A 20,993-nucleotide genomic window follows, 5' to 3' on the forward strand; every position below is an offset into this window, starting at 1 on the left:
CTATAAATCTCGGAGTTAACTTCCTTGATTTAAGAACCCTTCCGATACCAGTGGTTGGCTGCACCCGGAGGAATACATGGTCTCCTTCATCAAACTCAAGTGGTCGTCTCCTCTTATCCGCATAAGACTTTTGCCTACTCTGAGTTGCTCTCATCCGATCTTGGATTAACTTGACCTTACTAGTCGTCTGTTGCAGAAATTCAGGACCAAGCACAAAGGCTTCACCATCCTGATACCAGCACAATGGAGTTCTACACCTCCTTCCATACAATGCTTCATAGGGCGCCATACCAATACTGGAGTGGTAGTTATTGTTGTAGGTGAACTCCACCAAAGGTAGCACATCATTCCAGTTCCCCATGTGATCCAGCACACAAGACCTCAATAAGTACTCTAAAGATTGGATGGTCCGTTCAGACTGTCCATCCGTCTGAGGATGATACGCTGAACTCATCCTCAACTGTGTACCCAAGGTCGTCTACAATGATTGCCAAAACCGTGATGTGAATCTAGGATCTCGGTCTGACACTATGGTTTCGGGTACCCCATGCAATCTTACCACCTCTCGCACATACAACTTTGCTAACTTGTCCATCGACCACTTCTGATTCATAGGCAAGAAATGTGCACATTTTGTTAGTCTGTCTACTATCACCCAAACCGAATCATGGCCCTTTGTCGACCGCGGAAGATGTGTCACAAAATCCATATAGATACTATCCCAGTTTCACTGAGGTACGTCCAGTGGTTGCAGTGTACCACCCAGCCTTTGGTGTTCAATTTTGGCCTTTTGACATACCAAACACTGAGCAACAAAGTATGCTACATCTGCCTTCATACCATTCCACCAAAAGGACTCCTTCAAATCCTTATACATCTTACTCATACCTGGATGTATGCTAAGACGGCTCTGGTGACCCTCCTTCAGTATCTGCCTCCTGAAATGAGGTCCTCCTGGTACACACACTCTACCTTTAAACCGTAGAATACCATCCTCTCCCATCTGATAATCCTTCCCTTTTTCTGTGCCTAACCACCCCACAAACTGTTGTAGTTCCAAATCATGTCCCTGAGCCACATGAATTTCATTCAAAAATTCATTAGTAACTCTTAGCAAGCTACACTGTATCGAGTCTCGCCCAAACTGCATCCCCAAATTCATATCTCGGAGTTTCTCAATCAACTCTAACTCCTTTATCATCATGCAAGATACATGTATCTTCTTCCGACTCAAAGCATCGGCTACAACATTTGCCTTGCCTGGATGGTAGAGCAATTCAAAGTCATAGTCTTTCAAATACTCCATCCACATGCGCTGCCTCATATTCAGCTCCTTCTGGTCAAACAAGTATTTCAAACTTTTGTGATCGCTGAATACTCGGAATTGGGAGCCGTATAGATAATGCCTCCAAGACTTAAGAGCAAACACAATGGCGGCTAGCTCCAAGTCATGAGTCGGGTAATTCTTCTCATGCACCTTCAATTGACGAGAAGCATATGCCACGACCCTCTTTTCTTGCATCTCTACACACCCCAAACCTTGATATGATGCATCACAGTACACCTCAAACATCTTCTCGGTATCCGGAATTACTAGCACTGGAGCGGAAGTCAAACACTTCTTCATTTCCTCAAAAAACTCTTCGCACTGCTCAGTCCAAGAGAACGGCTGATCTTTTCTTGTCAGCTGCGTCAAAGGGTTCACCTTCTTTGAAAACCCCTCCACGAATCTCCGGTAATAACCTGCCAAGCCCAAGAAACTTCGCACCTCTGTCACTGTCTTAGGCCTTTCCCAATTAAGCATTGTTTCAATCTTAGCTGGGTCTACTGCAATACCCTCAGCTGAAATGACATGTCCAAGAAATTGTACCTCCTCTAGCCAAAACTCGCACTTGGACAACTTCCCGTACAGTTGGTGTTCCCTGAGCACATTCAACACTACCCTCAGGTGATCAGCATGTTCCTCTCGTGTCCTCGAGTAGATAAGAATGTCATCAATGAAGATGACAACAAACTTATCCAACCAAGGTTGGAAAATCCTATTCATGTAATCCATAAATATTGCCGGTGCATTCGTCACTCCAAATGGCATAACCACATATTCGTAGTGGTCGTATCGTGACCTGAATGCCGTCTTTTGCAGATCCTCCGGCCGCACTAGAATCTGGTGGTATCCTGACCTCAAGTCTATTTTAGAGAACACCCATGCACCGTTCAACTGGTCAAGTAAGTCGTCTATCCTTGGCAGCAGATATTTGTTTTTAATAGTCAGCTTATTCAGCTGCCTATAATTCACACATAGTCGCGAGCTCCCGTCCTTCTTCTTCACTAACAAAACTGGAGCTCCCCAAGGTGACGCGCTCGGTCGAATGAATTGCTTCTCCAATAATTCCTCAATTTGCTTCTTGAGTTCTGCAAGCTCAGCCGTTGCCATTCTGTATGGAGCCATAGACACTGGACCTGCACCAGGAATGAGATCAATGGTGAAGTCAATGTCTCGACTCGGCGGCAACCCTGACACTTCATCTGGAAACACATTTGCATACTCGCTAGCTATAGGTATGGATTGGATGATCTCTGCCGCACTTTTCTTCTCTGGCTTGGCCACCACCATAAAACACATGGCCCCTCTTTGTAGTTCTTTCAACACCTGCTGAGTCGATATCAACTCCAACCCTGTATTTTCCAGGAATACCAAACTGCGCCATCCACAGTCAATCATGATGTGGTTGTTAGACAGCCAGTCCATCCCCAGTATCACGTCCAGTCCCTCCAAAGGCAAGCACACCAAGTTCACCTTGAATCTGCGACCTGCCACTTTCATTGAACACCCGACGCAGATTGAACTGGTAGCCACCTGACCTGAGGAGGGAGTTGAAACAAGCAACTCACACCCCAAATCACGTTTCTCCAAACTCAATCTCCCCACACATGCATTAGATATGAATGAGTGTGTTGCTCCAGAATTGAACAACATCAACACTGAATGACCCAATAACAAGCATGGCTCAAGTATAAGATTACCTGACTGAGTCGCCTCAGTAGATATCATGGCAAAAACCCTCACAGCTGCTCGAGCTCGTTTTCTTAGCGTGGCTACTACTGGTTTCTTCGCACTAGGACTCTTCTTCTCAGGGCAGTTGTTAGCAAAATGACCCAGTTTGTCGCATATGAAGCACTTGCGACGGTCACCGAATCCCCCTACAGCACCGGTCAGCTGTGGGCAATTTCTCTTCAAATGGGGTCTGCCACACTGATAGCAAGTGGAACCTTGAGACGTCTGTGGTCGGCTGTACGGCTTCTTCATTTGTCGTGCCTCTGCGACATTCTTCTGATGTCTACTCACCATTGGGCCAGGGCCCTTCTCCAGATGCTCGGCACTCTTGGCCTGTTCCACCAAGACGGGAAATCTCCTCTCTCGTAAGGGAGTCACCACCTTCTTAAGCTCATGTTTGAGTCCTCACTCAAACTTCAAACACCTCCACTCTTCTGTCATATTCTGTGAAGAAAATCTCGCCAGATGCTCAAATTTATTCATGTACTCCTGCACTGTCATGTCTCCCTGCTGCAGTGCGAGGAACTCTGCCTCCTTGTCTTGTCTGGCTGTGTCGGGGAAATATTTCTCCAGGAACCACGTCCTGAAGCTAGTCCACTCCACATGTTCATCTCGGGTCTGCATTTGTTGTTGCATTCCCGTCCACCAATACTCCGCATCATCATTCAGCAAATAAGTGGCGAAAAGTAACTTCTGCTCATCAGGGCAATTCATCACTTTAAAGATCTTCTCACACTTGCGAAGCCAAGCATCCGCTTCATCCGGGGAGACCTTGTCATTGAACTCCACTGGTTTGTGGCGCAAGAAGTCCTCCACAGTTGGCACCCTGACAGGTGCAATGGTCGTCCTAGGTTGCGCTGCCACAAGTGTTTGCATCGCGTCCACCATCCGGTGAATAGCCTCCGCGATGTCATCAACACCACTATTTCTCCTCCTCCTATTAGCAGCCATAGCCTGGATACGCCACATTACAACTGTTAAAACCAATTGACTTAGTTAAACAAAGCCACTAATATCTTACTTACATACAACTAATCACACACACACAATCAAACGGTAAGCTCACTTCCCAAAAGCCCCAAAATATTTTTAAAATATTTTCAAAACGTTTGCTCTGATACCAATTGAGCCATCATTACTATTTTTAAATTGACATTAATTAACTTCTGTTCAAAGACAACATATGTCAATTTAACGTCTCCCACTATGACGTCGAACCTTCAAGAAATGTGAAAAGCCTAAAATAACAGGCGTTAAAAACCTTTTTTTGTGTTAGTGACTAATTTGAAATTTATGGTTCTTTACAGAGGTTTTGAAACCTATGGTAGTTAATAAAATTTTTGAAACTCATGATATTTTGCAGAGGTTCTGAAACTCACAATATTTTATAGAGGTTTTAAAACTCATTAATTAACATGGGTTTTTAAACTCGCACAAGTTAATGAAGGTTTTAAAACCTTTGTTAAATACAAGTGTTTCCCAAGGTTAGAAAAAACCCTTGGGATGTTCCCAATGATGATTTACCTAGGGAAACTCTAACCATGAGTAATGACTTAGTAGAGATTTTAACCCTTGGTAATGAAAAATAAACCTTCATTAAAACTATTTTTTCTTCTAGTGTCTTCCTTTTAAATCTTTAAAAAAATTTAATCTTACATTTTGAAAATATAGAAGAGCACATTGACACCATTAATAAGCCATAAAAGTGTGTGAGCATTATTTAAATCAACAATATATAGTCCATGAGCCTCAACTTTAAATTACAAATTTGTATATAATAATAATTAACTCCTACTAAATGAGTTATTCCAAAGAAGAGTGATTAGACATGTTTTCATCAACATTCACATTATAAGTAGTTGAATCACTCCAGGATATTTCGTTAGAGTTGATTGTACCATCATGTTCTAACATTTCATGAGGATAGAAATAAGGTTTTGGAGGAATTTCAAGATTTTCAACTTTTCCTTCAAGCATCTCTACAACCTTGCTCATTGTTGGACGATCACATGGCTTAAATTGTACACACCAAAGTGCAACTATGAACATTTTCCTTATAAGATTCTTATCCATTTCTGAAGCACCTTCCATATCAATATCTTTCTCTTCTTTAAATTGATCATGGATCCAAAAGGGAAAATACTGTTGACTTGAATGTTCTGCACGAGGATCTGAGTTTTTCCTCCTACTTGCCATTTCCATCAAAAGCATTCCAAAACTATAAACATCGGCTTTATAAGAAACTCCACCTACATTTTTGTAGAATAATTCTGGAGCCATGTAACCCAATGTTCCTTTTATTGCAGTCAAAATTATAGATCCATCTTTTGTAGGATACAACTTTGCAAGTCCGAAATCTGAAACCTTTGGAGTAAAACTGTTGTCTAAAAGAATATTATGAGGCTTTATATCAAAATGTAAAATTTGCACATCACAACCTCGATGAAGATATGCTATGCCATGAGCAATTCCAAGGGATATTTTATAAATTTTCTCATAACTTAGATGAATACTTCCTTCTTTAGAAAAAATGTATTTATCCAATGACCCATTAGGCATATATTCATAAATTAGACCACTCCTTTTTCCTTCGACACAATATCCAATAAGACGTACTACATTCACATGATGTATTCTTCCAATAGTAGCTACTTCATTAACAAAATCTTGTCCATTATCTTTGGATTTACTCAACATCTTTACTGCTACATCTAATCCACTTTGAAGCTTTCCTTTGTAAACAAAACCAAAACCTCCTTCTCCTAATTTCACTTTGAAACCTTTAGTCATTTTCTTGACTTCTTTGTACTTGTATCTAATGGGATTTATATAGTTGTCTAACAAAAAGTTTTCAATGTTTTCATACACTGAAAAATGTCTTCGTCGCCATTTATAGATGAATAGCACTAGCAAAAGTGAGAGTCCAAATAAATACCTAGTTGCTATTAGTATTGGTATAATATCTTGACCTATGAATTCTCCTGCATCATTCCAGACCGACAATGATCGATTTACAGTTTTTATCCTATTGACAAATCCTGTCAAGTTAAGTTTCGTCAAAATTAATATGAAAAAATAAAATAAGTGAATTGGTCTAATAATTAACTTAGTTCATGCAAGTAACCAATTGTTATATATTGTATTGAATTTAATAAAGGAGGAATAGATAATCTCCGTTACCTTTTATGATGCTTTTAAAGAAACCTGTAGAAGAAAAAGAATGCTTAAATGAAAAAAGTACGCATGACATTAAGACAAAGAAAAATTATACTTTTAGATCTCTAAAAATAAAAGTACATACTCTAATAATACAAAAATATATATTAATATTTTGAGTTAAAATAATTAAAATATTAATATTTTGAAGTGTAAAAGTAGTATATTTCTTGTCCTACACTTGAAAAGATCAGTATAATCTAACAAAAGAACACTGCATTAGATCATGGGCGATACACATATTCCACAAAACTAATGCATTATTTGAATATTTGAATTAAGTTTAATCTTTTTTACTTATATAAGAAAAAAATAACTCAAATTAAAACTAATTCATTTAACTATATGTAATCTGATTACTGTGTCGTGTTTTAAAATTAAAACAAAAGGAAGAAAGAGAAAGTAAAAATACATTAGCTTCATCCTCATCTATTTCTTCTTTCTATAGCCTTTCACAACCATATTTCACTTCCTTTAATTTTTCTCAATTTCATCTTAATTTCTCATCCATTTCAGATTCTAAATTGCGCCAAATTTAGGAGCTAATGAATAAACTGAATCAATCAAATTTCAGAAAAAAAAAAAAAAAAACTTAAGTTTCTATTTACCCTATGGAATCTTTTCTTCCCTAGTTTTTTTAGTTTTATAGTCATCAATCATAATAAATATGGTACATAGAAGTGGTTATCTCAGTTTAATTGACCTTATATTGATTTTTTGTTTTGGTCGGATACTTTGCACTAAGCCTCTGATCCATAATACTTTAATCTATTGAGTTGCAGAGCTATAACATTGGGAAACATTATTTTGAAGGTAAGGAAAGCTAGTAAATATATACAATGACAAGTGATTTTAATTTGTGATGATGATGAGGAGAAGGAGTGTGTGATAAATAAGTAACATATTAAACTTGGTTGGAAAGTAGCTATGAATGTTTGATTGAAGTAGTTTTTAATTGATAAATTCTCAGAGGATTTAAATTATGAATTGAGTTGTTTAGAAATAACAATATTGAATAATTGTTGAACTTTTGGGACTAGTATGATTTTTCTAGAAGGTTGAGTTCTTTGATATTTTCACCTAAGCAAATAATTTTTTCTCCAGCGAAAATAAAGTTGAAAATAACTTTATTTTCAATCTTAAATTTGTTTAAGGAAAGGTTTTTCACTCAAAGGAAAATAACTCTACAACTTAACTAAGTTTATGCTAAATTTTTCTCAAGCTAAAATCAATTGTTTTGTAAATACAAATTGCATGAAAGTGTTTTTTGTAAATACAAATTAAATGTAAGTGTTTTTGTACATACAAATTGAGATAAAATAGTTACATTTTATTTATATTAAATATTTTGAAATGAAATATGTGTTCTGTGTAGTTAATGTTAGTGACTCCTAGGAAGGAGTACTGCATTGAAATTATGTTAGCACCGATGTTAGCACTATTGTGTGAGTTTAAGGAAGTTCATACAATTTGGAGCTTCAGTTTAAAAAAAGACTAGACCTTATAAATATAAGGAATTCACTCGGGTCATACTTGAGATGGACATGTGTCCTAATATATGTAATTGTAGCTTATAAGAGGTGAGAGTGAGTTATGAGGAATGCAAAGTCTCTGAGTCTATTATGGCCTTTCAAAAGTAGAGTCAAATATTTACGTTTTGTTTGAACCATGAAGGCTAAGTCAAAAGGTATGTGTTATATGATAGATATTTGATTCTTGATTGAATTTTTTATTTTTGAACTAATGATGATATTGTTTATTGTAGTCTTATTAAATTTGCACTTGTTTATCCTTTGTTTTTGGTATTATGATATCCACCTACGAGATTAAATGTAATATATGAGTAGAGGACCATGCAGATGACAATGGTAAGGAATATAGTGGTCAGGTTGTAGGGGACTATAATGGGGATAGACTATTGGGGTGTGTGTGTGTGTGTGTATATATATATATATATATATATATATATATATATATATATATATATATATATATATATATATATATATATGTATGTATGTAATTGGTATTATCTCTAATCATATGAGATCTCCAACACCACCTTCATGCTAAAGTTAATATGTGTTCATGCCAAAAACATCAAATATGAAAATCAAAAAGATGTTTGATACTATAGACTCTTCGTAACTTCAATATTTGATTAGACTCTAATATCATATTAAGCTTTGATAACATTTAAATAATAATGAAATTTAAATCTAACTAAACCTTACTAGATCGGTACACTAAGATGAAATTTATTCTTTTCTATATATCTCATTTTTGTCTTATTTATATTCGTTATAAAATCTCCAACATTACTTTTAGAAAGAAAAAAATTAATTTCCTCCTAAGTTAAAATTAACTAACATATAATTTAATTTGTAGAAATTTCTTTTATATGCTACTCGAATGTTCCTATATTTTCTACTAGTTCATATTAATTACTTAAAATAAAAATGAGTTTGAATTATGATTTTTATCTCTTTTAATTTTTATTGATGGATTTTCATTTATTTTTATATGATTTTAATTCATTGGTTTTTGACAAATTTCTTTCCAATTTTCAAATATTTATATTCATTTTAATTAATTAATATTTTTTCGGGTGGTACATCTGAACATGGGACATCTATAGTTCATTCGGATAAAAAAAATATGCAAAATTAAGAATTCATGGATTTTTTTTTAAATTACTAATTTAAATGACAGAAAATAAAAATAAATGAAAATTATAGATTAAAATATTAAATGAACCAAAACAATAATTTAACCTAAAAGTCAATTTTAAGCAATAAATTTAATAATATGGGTAGAGAAAATAGTATTGAGAGAAGTTAATGATGACCCATGGGATAGGGTGCGTACCAGTAGTGTATCCACGAATCCGCGATAGAATTCCTAAAATAATAAGAAGAAATATTTGCATGAAGATAACGGTATAAATTAAAATATTATATTATTTAACATAAAAAGAGTAAAAAATTAAAATAAAAGATTAACGTGGTGGAAAAGTTATAAAGACATAATTATTTATAAAAAGGAAATTACTCTATTATATTTATTAACCTCAAGAAGTTTCATGATATTTTTGAGTAAATTATACTGGAGTTGTTAATTTTCTTTTGATTTTAATTTTCTATTTTTTCATCGAAGTGAAGTTATGTTTCACACCCTAATTTTATTTCTTAAAAATATAAAAAGAAGGGAAGCCTTAACACCATGTTATCGAACTGATGTTTTGACACATAATTTCTTTTATCAGAACCCTGGTTTTCAAAAGACGAATTATCCATATTTTGTATTTCCTTTAAATTACTCATTTTATAGAATTTAAAAATGTGAAAATAAATAATAATATGATTAAATTAATAAAATTAGGAAGGGGCAAACAGAGATAGAACAAAATATCTCACCACAATTGAGGGTATCCTGGTTGAAGATTTGACAAAAACTGCATTGAATTTGTTGTGTGGTTTTATTGAGGGCGCAATACACACCATTTCCACAGTGATCCCTACAAACAAGTGGTAACCAACTCAACCAAAATCCTTCTTCCAGAGATCTGAGGATATCAGCATAGGAAACCTTCCTGTCATGTGTCCAGTTTGTGAAGGTAGCAACCTTTAATCTGCACCCGGCCTTCACGTCCATCACTGTAAATTCCGGAGCACCAGCCTCATTGCGATCCAGAACGGCGTAGATAACGCCACCACCGGAATCACAACCGCCGGATTTCACTTCCACATATCGAGGATCATCAATCACTCGGTGGCTGCAGTTTAGAAACACTACTTTTGGAGGCTCATAAAGATATTCCTCCACAAACGAAGTAGTCAGCGGATGAGTATCAAAAATACTGAAATTTTGTGTGGATAAGAAATGGCGAGGAAAAGAGCAAGAAGTGTCCTCCACAACACCCGCATCACTCAGCCGGATTTCGTACCTACTGTAATCGATTTCCTTCACATAGTATTTTCCTGAAAACAGAGTAAGCACTGTCCTGTTATTCACGCAATCAAGTTCGTAGTTGGGGAGGCCGCAACCGCGAGGGTCGCCTTTCAGTCGGAATGGATATTTTATGTCGCGAAATTCGCCGCATGAAGAAGATGGACATGGTGTGCGATGCTTGGCACTGCAAGTTTGGTGGAAAAGAGCAAAAATGAAAGCCATAAAGACAACCACTGATTGTGGACAGCGAGAGCAAGAAGGTAAGCGCAAGACACTCATCGTTACCTCTGCTCAACAAATTGGAAAAAATGCACTTAAATATCAACTTAGACGGACGACTAGTTCAAATTATTTAATAAATGAATATGATTCATCCTGATCTAAAATAATAATAGTCTATATCATTACATTAAAAAAATAATTGAAATAAGTTTGCTATTTTAGAAAATATATAATTCTCAACTTAAAATAACTGTACAGCTCTTTCAATTTTATTTTATTTTTTCCCTGGATAGTTTGGAATTTAAAATTGAACGTCCTTCTTTTATTTCCTTTTCATTTTTTTAATTTAATGTTAGAAAGTTAGATTGAATGTAAAATAAAACTCATGCTTTTTAATACTGAAGGAAATACAGTTGAAAACAGAGTCCCAGTGATGATGATTTCCACTGGTAATATACATCCTCTCACCTTCGCGTCAGCTTCCTAATAATGGGCATGACAAAAATGGTTGTGAAAATACAACCTCTAAACTAATTACTCTAGTTGAACGTTGAAACTTGTTTATCCATTAAATCGGTCTGTACCTCATTTTCTTATCCAAGATATAAAAAATGCAGCACAACATAGTAATAAAATATCCTATCAAATCGTTCATGTAACTTAAATATATAAATATATAAATATATATATATATATATATATATATATATATATATATATATTTACAATTAATTGGATGAAAAAATATTTAGTAATCAATCATATCTTTTATTATTTTAAATACTTTTTGAAAATTTGAGTTTAAACCTAAAAGAACATTAAAATACATGATTCGATATTTAGTACTTAATAAGTTTTCTTATTCACCTTACTTATGTTTCATAATTTTTTTTGTTTGTTTATTTATGCGTGGAAGTTCTTTTCCGATAAGAAAAACAAGGACCATAGTTAGTTAATATTGATATATTTTATTAATATATTAATTTATTTAGAAGTAACATAGAAAAATGTCAAAATGTATTTAAATCGTTGAGCTAGCCCGTGGTCACGGTTCAAATTGGTTAAGTTAGAAAAAAAATTAATTTTTTTAACTTGGTTCAAATTAAACCTAATTCACTTAACACGTAAATTAAATAAATTCAAATTGTTTGAAGATGGATTGACTTATAATCCATCAACAATAAGTATTTATTTGTTTTTTTCTATTTTTTTATTATAATTATTTACTTTTCTTGATTATGCAGATTGATAATTTTATCTTTTTAAATGTATATTAAAATGTTGTTAAGTAATGTTTAAATAATGTTAATGTTTAATTTATTTGATTGTTAAATTATTATATTAATTTTCAACTATTATTTTTATAATAAGTTTAAGTTTATTTCAATATATAAATAATTTGATTGTAGTGTTTTAAACATATAAAATAAATTGAAAAATCAAAACATCCTAAATGAGTTAATACACCTAACTCATAATAACTGGTTAAAATGAATTATAAAATTTTTGCTAAAAAAAGAGTCAAATTAAACTAAATTTTAGTCTTACCCTTGATTAATCAACCCATCTAGAACTCATTTGACATCCTACGACCGAAATATTTTCCTTTACTTCCATTTATAACCATGTTTTATGTTCCCTAAAGTTAATCATTTAATTATTGCAAAAGTCAAGTGGGATACCATTACTGTTATTTAATCCCACTTAAAACGCAAGCCACCGGACAAGAAAGGGGTCAATTGACTACCTTGCTCATTTAAAATTAGAACAATGATACTTTAACCCACTTTTTTTGATCCACTTTTAATCCACCATTTCAATCACCATTAGATCATACATCACATCACTAAAAAGAATAAAAAAAGATGATCTAATGGTGATTAAAGCAATGGATTAAAAGTGGGTCAAAAAAAGTGGGTTAAAATATCATTTTCCTTAAAATTATACCATACACTACACTTCTCTGTTTTTTCTTAGTGGAAAATTTAGACCGGTGTTATTGAGTTGACTGAACAGTAAGACAACGCGGAGTTGCTGCTGCACCCGGTCCATGTTAAACTTGCGCTGACTAGAATGACATCCTGAAACTGCAAATCGACCACAAAATGCTCAGTTTTCAGAAGCTGTCTCTTGTATTGACGCTGCTGTCTCTGATAGGAAAACCTGCGATGCCACGTTCGCATTCAATTTCCATTTTATCTCAGAAACCAAAACTTGAATCACACCACCGACTACCCCCCTGAGTTCGGTCTGTTGTGCACCCAACAAAATGAGCTCATTCTGGAGCTGGCTGCTGTTCCAATACAATTGTTTGTCAGAAATATTGATTACAAATCTACACTAATTCAAATATATGACCCGCAAAATTGCCTTCCCGATAAACTCTTGAAACTCGGCAACGCATCCATCTCTCCATTCCAATTCCCCTATTATGGTGATCGCCCTAGTAGCAACAAGTTTAACGTTTCCGTCTTCCATTGCGACTCATTGTCGTGCCCAATATTTCTACTAGGTTCCCAAAACGACGTCACTGACCCCCAATTGGTATCCTGCACGAAGTTGAAAGATGTTTCCGTCGCGTGGTGGGGTTCGTATTATGAGACGTTGGTTATGGAATGGTCAAAACCTGACTGTGGATACTGTGAAGCACAAGGTCAAAATTGTAAATGGAAGAATGGTACTAACGGTGCAACTGAATGTTATGCTTGCCAAACAAAAAGGATTCCCACGTCAACTATCCTCCTCATTGCTGGAGGTATGCAGTATTACAGTGACTATTATGTTATAATTTTGCTATTTTGTTGATCCCTTGCCACTGTATTTGATCCTTGCTTAAAATGTTGTTATTCATTTTTGGTAACTTATTTTTTCACCAACAGGAGGACTAGTTGGTTTGATGCTTTTGCTGCTTCTGGTCAAGACATTGCTTTATGCGTATGACTATTGTGAAAAGAGAGGAGAATACCAGGCTCGAATAGAGAAGTTTTTGGAGGATTACAAGGCAATGAAGCCTACCAGGTTCACTTACGCTGACATCAAGAGAATTACAAATGGGTTTAGTGAGAGTTTAGGGGAAGGAGCTCATGGAGCAGTATTCAAAGGAATGCTCTCCCGTGAAATTCTTGTTGCTGTGAAGATACTCAAAGACACAGTGGGAGATGGGAAGGATTTCATAAATGAAGTGAGAGCCATCGGGAAAATTCATCACGTTAACATTGTTCGTCTGCTTGGTTTCTGGCAGATGAGTTCCACCGTGCTCTCGTCTACGATTTCTTTCCAAATGGGTCGTTGCAGAGATTCTTGGCTCCACCGGACAAGAAGGATGTTTTCCTTGGTTGGGAGAAGTTGCAACAAATTGCTCTTGGTGTTGGCAGAGGAATTGAGTATCTCCATCTTGGCTGTGATCATAGAATTCTTCACTTTGACAAGAATGTTTTGTTAGATGACCTTTTTGTCCCACAATCCTCACAATGTTTTGTTAGATGACCTTTTTGTCCCAAAAATCACTGATTTTGGACTAGCCAAGTTGTGTCCCAAAAATCAGAGCACGGTATCGATGACTGCAGCCAGGGGAACTTTGGGCTACATTGCCCCTGAAGTTTTCTCTCGGAATTTTGGTAATGTTTCTTACAAGTCTGACATTTACAGCTATGGAATGTTGCTGTTAGAGATGGTAGGAGGAAGAAAGAATACAAATGTGTCAGTTGAGGACAGTTTCCAAGTTCTGTACCCAGAATGGATCCATAACTTGGTGGAAGGAAAAGATGTGGAAATTAGCGTTGAGGATGAGGGAGATACTAAAATTGCCAAGAAACTTGCCATTGTAGGACTTTGGTGCATTCAGTGGAACCCAGCGGATCGTCCTTCCATGAAAACTGTGGTACAAATGCTTGAAGGGGATGGATATGAGTTAGTAGCACCCCCTTCCCCTTTGCATATTTCTGGTTCTTCTACAACAAATACCATAGTTCCAGCCAGACGTCAAAATTTTGAATTGGAGGTTATTCATGAAATAGAAGAAAACAGTGTCGATCACTTTTAGGTTTCCTTCAAATGCTATCTGTATGTTTTATTGGAGTTTTAAGCTTCATCAGTACATTTGATAGTTTAATTATTATCCATGTAAACTTGTTAATTAACTTGTTTATTGCTTCCCACATTATGCTTCTACGATCAGTTACGTTATAATAAATTTTGATTAGCCTCAATTTCTACATTACTAAGAAAAATTATTGGAGTTTATTGACTAGTAAAACAAAATTCGTTCATTTTAGGCTTCCACTCGTTGCAGTTGTGTCAATTTAATAAAAATATCAATTTTATTAAGAATATCATTATAAGTTGTATACAAAGATTAAATTGAGTCTCAATCTAAAGAGGGACAATATTGCTTCATTCACTATGCCAAAATTGTCAATATACAGCATTTTTTTTTGCTAATAGATAGCGTTTTTTAAGCACTATCTATTGGAGCGGTATCTATTAATAGATAGCGTTTGTAAAAAAGAGCTATCTAATGACACCTTATAGATAGCGCTTGACTAAACAAATGTTGTCTATGTATTTTCAAAAAGACAGCACTTTTTACATGAAATGCTATCTATGTATTCTTCGAAATACAATAATATATAGACAACACTTGGAGACACAAGCGCTTTCTATTTATTTTTCATCAATAAATAGCGTTTTCTCAAATAAACGTTGTGTATTTATTCAATTATATTTTTTTATAATTTATTTAATTTTTTGTTCATTCTTTATTTTTGAGTGTTATCTCCGTAGAAAACATTTGACAACTATAATCGGTCTTTGAATACCTCTCACATTAAATTCAATTTATTATGATAGGTATTCCCAGAACTTACATAAAAAGTGAATATTTTTTGTTTCAGTTTTCCTTCATTCATAATATGATTACCTGAATATAACAATCTACAATTCTCAAATAAAATATTTCATTGACTTACTTTATCCAATAAACATTATTTAAAAAAGACTTACTATATCAAATTGTATATATAAAGATTCCTACAACTTTAAAATTTATTCATACATTTAAAAAAAAAAACTAAACATTGTACATATCTCAGGACGAACCAACCACCTAAGGTTGGGATAAATAATCCTTGTTCTTAACACTAGAACCGTGCATAGCGTTGCTGCAATTTGCACAATGTTGCCATGATAATGGAAGTTTGGAAAAAGCATACGCTACCATCACACTTCAGAGACTCGAGCAACATTTGGCAAATGCAACAGCAGTGATCCCATACTTTGGTGCTGGCAATGAGACTAGAGAAGACTGGTGTTCCTGCAGGGTTTGCGAGAGAAATGAAATTGTACAGTGCACCAAAGTTTTTTAGACTAAACAACTCTGAAGCAGTGACTGGAACAATTGCCTAATGAGCCCTGTAACCAAGTCCACACAGTAAAGTGCCAAACATACATTGACCCTAGCCATCCAATACCAATGAAAAGTTGCCCAACAGTCATAATAAGTTGAAATACAACTAATGCAAATGGTCTTGGATATGCACAATCTCTGTTGTAGAGTAATGTTTGCAGAGACAGAACACAAAAATAGAATCTTACCATTCAGAAAAAATTAGAAATGATGAGTATACATGTGGAAAATGTAACATTAGGATAGGACTTGAAGATCTACTTACCAATACCTGGATGACATTGGAGTCCAAGTTAGAGCTACCTTAGAATTACATATATATTCTTTGATGATATACCAAAGTTGTGCATTTGTATCCATCAACTGTAATGCAAAAGCAAGATTATATGATGTACACCAAAAAAGATTAACACTTAATGTAGACAAAAAAATTACATTAACACACATTACAAATTAGGTTAATTATATGATGTAATAAGAAAATAATAATAATAAATATAGCCAAAATTAAAATGTACGTGAATTATTATTCATCTACACTTGGTAATGATTTAAGTCGATAACGATTAGATAAATCACTGGTAAATAGACAAAAAATAATTCTTGAGATAGGACTAATATTAATTATAAAATTTGGATTTAATCTTAACAAAATTTTTCAAAATCAATTTATAAAATATAGATTGAATGTGAATGTTAATAAAACTTTATGAATATATATATATATATATATATATATATATATATATATATATATATATATATATATATATATATATATATATATCATTTGGGATTCTTGTTAGGAGTCTCGTTTCGAATCATGATTTCCATCTATTGAAACATGAAATATTGTTTAAAGATATATATTGACGTATAACAACCAGTTAATTTGTACAGTATATTCGATATCTTTATCTTCTTGTGAAATTCAAAACTATACATATATCAATAAGAATTATCACTTTATTTACACTAAGAAAATACTTCATAAATGATACAAAAATATATAGTGTAGGTGAATGCAAAGAAGACATGAAAAACCGAAGGTTGAAATATTAAATTGTTCTGAAATTCTAGAAGAATAATGACGATACATTTATGATAGCAGTATATCACATCCTCGTCATAGCAGTGAGAGACAAGCTAACTTGTATCATGGTTCAAGAACAGAAAATAAAGGGAAAATATGTATCACTCACCCTTGTACTGAAAGCTTTTGGAGACTTCTCTAATATGTTGGATTAACTTTGTATGTCATTTCATTCTTTAAACCAGAAGAGAAAAAATTCCTGAAGTAAATTGGATAAGGTAAGGCTTCAAAGCTTTAAATTAGATAAGCATTATTTTCCATTGAACTACATCATGCCATAAATTAAATATGATATAATCACAAAGACCCTTGAACACATTGCAAGAAGCAAAACTAGTGTGCATCCTTCACAATAAGGGTTGGCCTTCATCTAATTTTTATTTCAAATTAACTGAATGAGTTCAAGAGTTTAAACCATCCAGAAGCTCAAATGTCTGCTCTCATTTTCACAAAACTGAAAAAAACAAAATGTTTCATCATGAATAAATATGTACTTGTCAATAACTTCAAGGAAAACTCTCAACTTAACCAGTCTATTAATGGCTACTCTATGCTTTGAAACTCCATCCGGAAGCACCCACTCCTCCAACGATTTAGCTGCCACTGGCACATCAATTTGTAGCATCTGCATTATGTATTTCTTCGCAAGAGGCAGAAGAGACCTGATATTTTAAGATATATACTAGTTATAGTCACAAACTCATATTCATGTCGTTTAATGCCACTTCTCTACCTCACTTAACATTGCACTTGTAGGTAAAATAAGAATCCAACCTAATTCCACAATAGTGGCCTAAGGAACCATAAAGTTATCGAGTTGGTGGTCATTCGCATTCCTTAAAGGTCAAAAGTAGTTAAAACTAAACAGAATTTTAAGAGAGGGTGAATGGGTAAGAATTTGTTATTGAAGCAAACAAAGATGCATTATCATTTCCCTCAATTATCGATTTTTTCAACTAGCTTACCAAAAGAATAGAACAAAAGGAAACTTTTCACCCAAAATAATTAGTGACACCGATAAAAAAAAGCTAGAAAAAAAGAATGACCTGAGAATAGCCTCATAGACGAATCATTTTTCATAAAGTTTACCTAGCTTCATGGCGGGCATGGAAGCCACCATGTCCATGAAATTTTTGGCAATAAAATACCCTAAAATCTCATACACTCTGTTTGGTTTCAACAACACATCAATGGCCAAGAAAAGAGGGAGAATGTTCATCAATATTTACATACAATCACTCAAATACACAAAACCTTAGACCCCAAAAAAACCAAATTCAGCACTCAAAACTCAATGATTACTCAATGCTTAGAGTTCGGTAAAGAGAACAGAATGATCGGAGCAAAGCTAGAGAAAATGAGAGCAATACCTTTATTCGTGAAGTCCATGTGTCTTCTTGAAGAAGAAGAAGAAACCTAGAAACGGTGGTGATCAAAAAGACTACTCCTGACGCTTTAAGGTTGAGAGAAGAACAGTAAGTGTGAAAGTAAAAATAATCAATTAAGCAAGAAGAGTGAAACTTGTGCAAGTACTAAAAGTCGAAGAAGAGCGGAGGTCAAACATTTTTTTGAGAAATTATGCTAAAATAGTGGTATTTTACTTAAACGCTATCTATTAACATAATATAGTTAGCGCTCAACTTTACAGACGATTTCTATTAGTTTAAATTAAAATATTATATTTTTTAAAAGGTATAAAATAAATATAGATAACATCTTTCGAATAAAGCGCTGTCTATATATAGTAATTTTTATAGCGTTTATTTAGTAAAGTGCTATCTATTGGTTCATATTTTGATATATAGCGTTTAATTAAATAAGCGATATCTAAATAACGTTGTCTATTACTAATTCTGGCGTAGTGATTTTTACAAAAATTGGGACTAAATTGAAACTAAAAACAAATATAAGGACTAAATTGAGGCACAATTGACACGTGACATTGACTTTAACACCGTCTGATCAAAGTTAACGGTGAGGACCAAACTGAGTCTTTTTTATGAAAATGATGACCAAATTGAGACAACAAAGAACGTGAGGACCAAAATGAAATTTCATAACAAATAGATGGACCAAAATGGTAATTTAACCTAAAACAAAATTCGTTCATTTTAGGCTTCCACTTGTTGCAGTTGTGTAAATATAATTACAGCCTTGATCTTAACGGAAGTTAATTATCCATCCAGCTGAATCAAAAATAGGTTAAAAAATGTTTTCTATAGCACATTTATTTTCAACTTTTGTTTTTAATACTACAAAAATGGACTCATCTTCATACAAACAATAGAGTGTTATTATTGAGTGATCTCAATTCAACTTGTATAATTTTGTTTGAGTTCAACTCACGTGCGTTAACAAATTAATTCATTCAATGCTTATTTCAACATATTGAATATTTAAATGACATATTAGTTAATTAATGAGATTTTTTTACGTTATTTTAAACTAAAACATTTTTTTAATATAATATAAAATGTTACCATATTCATTTAATTATCGTAAAGACTAGGAATAGTAAATAAACTCGCTTTGTGGATATTTTCCCCCGTTTTAATGGAAGATCCCTGCTTTGAGTGGTATGGGTATGAGTATAAAGAATCCTCAACTTTTTCAATTGGATATCGGAATGTACATATCTGTCTCATCCTCGTTCCCATACCACCATAATGAACAATTTGAATGATTTTCTTCCCTCTTTTTCAGATGTAGTTTTTTAACCTTGGGTTTGTTTTAGATTTTTCTTTTGCAGGCCATGGATTTTGGCCTATCTATGCCCCATCCACCATCTATAAATAGAGCACTATACTCCTCCCTCAAACACACAGTTCCATACTCTCATTCATTTTCTCTCGTTCTCTTTTCTCTCTTATATCTTTTCTTTTATCCTGGATTTATTTATTTACTTTTTTCAAGAGTTATCTTGCTAGTTCTGATATCCTCGAAGAAGTTTCAGTTGTATCCTGGGGGGCTTGCGCAATACACTGCGGATAAGTCCTTAAGGGTAGTGAATCTACATGTCTTAGGAAGTTTTTTTAGTTTGTGATTTTGTCAGCTACTACAACAATCTTAAGGACTTATGGCTGACAACAACAACAACACATCCTCTACGGAAAATCCAAATATTGTTTCTGAAGCTTAGACATGCTTTGCGAAACCTTTTTCGGATGTGTCAAAAATCAAAGTATTCTTTGGAATGAACTTCCGGTGCTGGCAAGAACGTGTGTCTACCCTTTTAAACATGTATGGAGTTGCTACTGCTCTCACATCCTCAAAACCCAACTCCAATATCCCTTCAAAACAAGTTGAAGATTAGATTCATGCAAACAAGGTATGTCGATGTGTATTGTCATACAAGGAAGCGAAAGAAATTTGGGATTCATTGATCCTCAAATATACTGCTGAAGATGTAGTTAGACAAAGTTTCATCATAGAAAACTACTACCGTTGGGAGATGATTGAAGATAAGGACATTAAGATCCAAATCAATGAATATGACAAGTTGCTTGAAGATATTAAAGGAGAGAACATAATCCTTCCTGATGAGTTCGTTTCAGAACTCCTGATCGAGAAACTACTGTCATCTTGGACTGACTATAAACAATAGTTAAAACACAAGCACAAGAAGATGTCGCTTCAAGAGCTCATTACACACATCATAGTCGAAGATACCAATAGGTATATACTGCTGAAGACGTAGTCAGACAAAGATTCATCATAGAAAACTACTACCATTGGGAGATTATTGAAGATAAGGACATTAAGATCCAAATAAATGAATATGACAAGCTACCTGAAGATATCAAAGAAAAGAACATAATCTTTCCTGATGAGTTCGTTTCAGAACTCCTGATAGAAACTACCACTATCTTGGACTGACTATAAACAACAGTTAAAACACAAACACAAGAAGATGTCGCTTCAAGAACTCATTACACACATCATAGTCGAAGATACCAACAGGCAGGAATGTGCTACTATAAGGGCCAAAGCATTATCTGCAAAAATTAACATTGTAGAAGAAAAACCTGCTCCAAAAAGGTATGGAAATAAAC

General features: G+C 34.1%; 3 protein-coding genes and 1 pseudogene across 3 annotated transcripts; 2 read left to right on the forward strand and 2 right to left on the reverse strand.

Annotated features, from left to right (window-relative positions):
- Nucleotides 1–3,460: 3,460 nt before the first annotated feature.
- Nucleotides 3,461–4,006, reverse strand: LOC114195034. The gene has a single exon (XM_028085431.1). It carries the CDS (start codon nucleotides 4,004–4,006, stop codon nucleotides 3,461–3,463), a length of 546 nt encoding a protein of 181 aa, XP_027941232.1.
- A 794-nt stretch (nucleotides 4,007–4,800) lies between these two features.
- LOC114193535 (LEAF RUST 10 DISEASE-RESISTANCE LOCUS RECEPTOR-LIKE PROTEIN KINASE-like 2.4) lies at nucleotides 4,801–10,543 on the reverse strand. The gene is made up of 4 exons (XM_028083369.1): nucleotides 9,688–10,543; nucleotides 9,140–9,172; nucleotides 6,236–6,259; nucleotides 4,801–6,093 (listed from the first exon to the last, which is right to left on the reverse strand). The coding sequence occupies exons 1-4, from the start codon at nucleotides 10,499–10,501 to the stop codon at nucleotides 4,859–4,861; spliced, it is 2,106 nt and encodes a 701-aa protein (XP_027939170.1). The 5' UTR covers nucleotides 10,502–10,543; the 3' UTR covers nucleotides 4,801–4,858.
- Nucleotides 10,544–10,933: 390 nt separating this feature from the next.
- Nucleotides 10,934–14,566, forward strand: LOC114195035 (annotated as a pseudogene).
- Nucleotides 14,001–14,486, forward strand: LOC114195036 (rust resistance kinase Lr10-like). The gene has a single exon (XM_028085432.1). It carries the CDS (start codon nucleotides 14,001–14,003, stop codon nucleotides 14,484–14,486), a length of 486 nt encoding a protein of 161 aa, XP_027941233.1.
- Nucleotides 14,567–20,993: the final 6,427 nt, after the last annotated feature.

This window comes from Vigna unguiculata, chromosome 8 (genome assembly GCF_004118075.2).
Source record: "Vigna unguiculata cultivar IT97K-499-35 chromosome 8, ASM411807v1, whole genome shotgun sequence".
Lineage (NCBI taxonomy): Eukaryota > Viridiplantae > Streptophyta > Magnoliopsida > Fabales > Fabaceae > Vigna > Vigna unguiculata.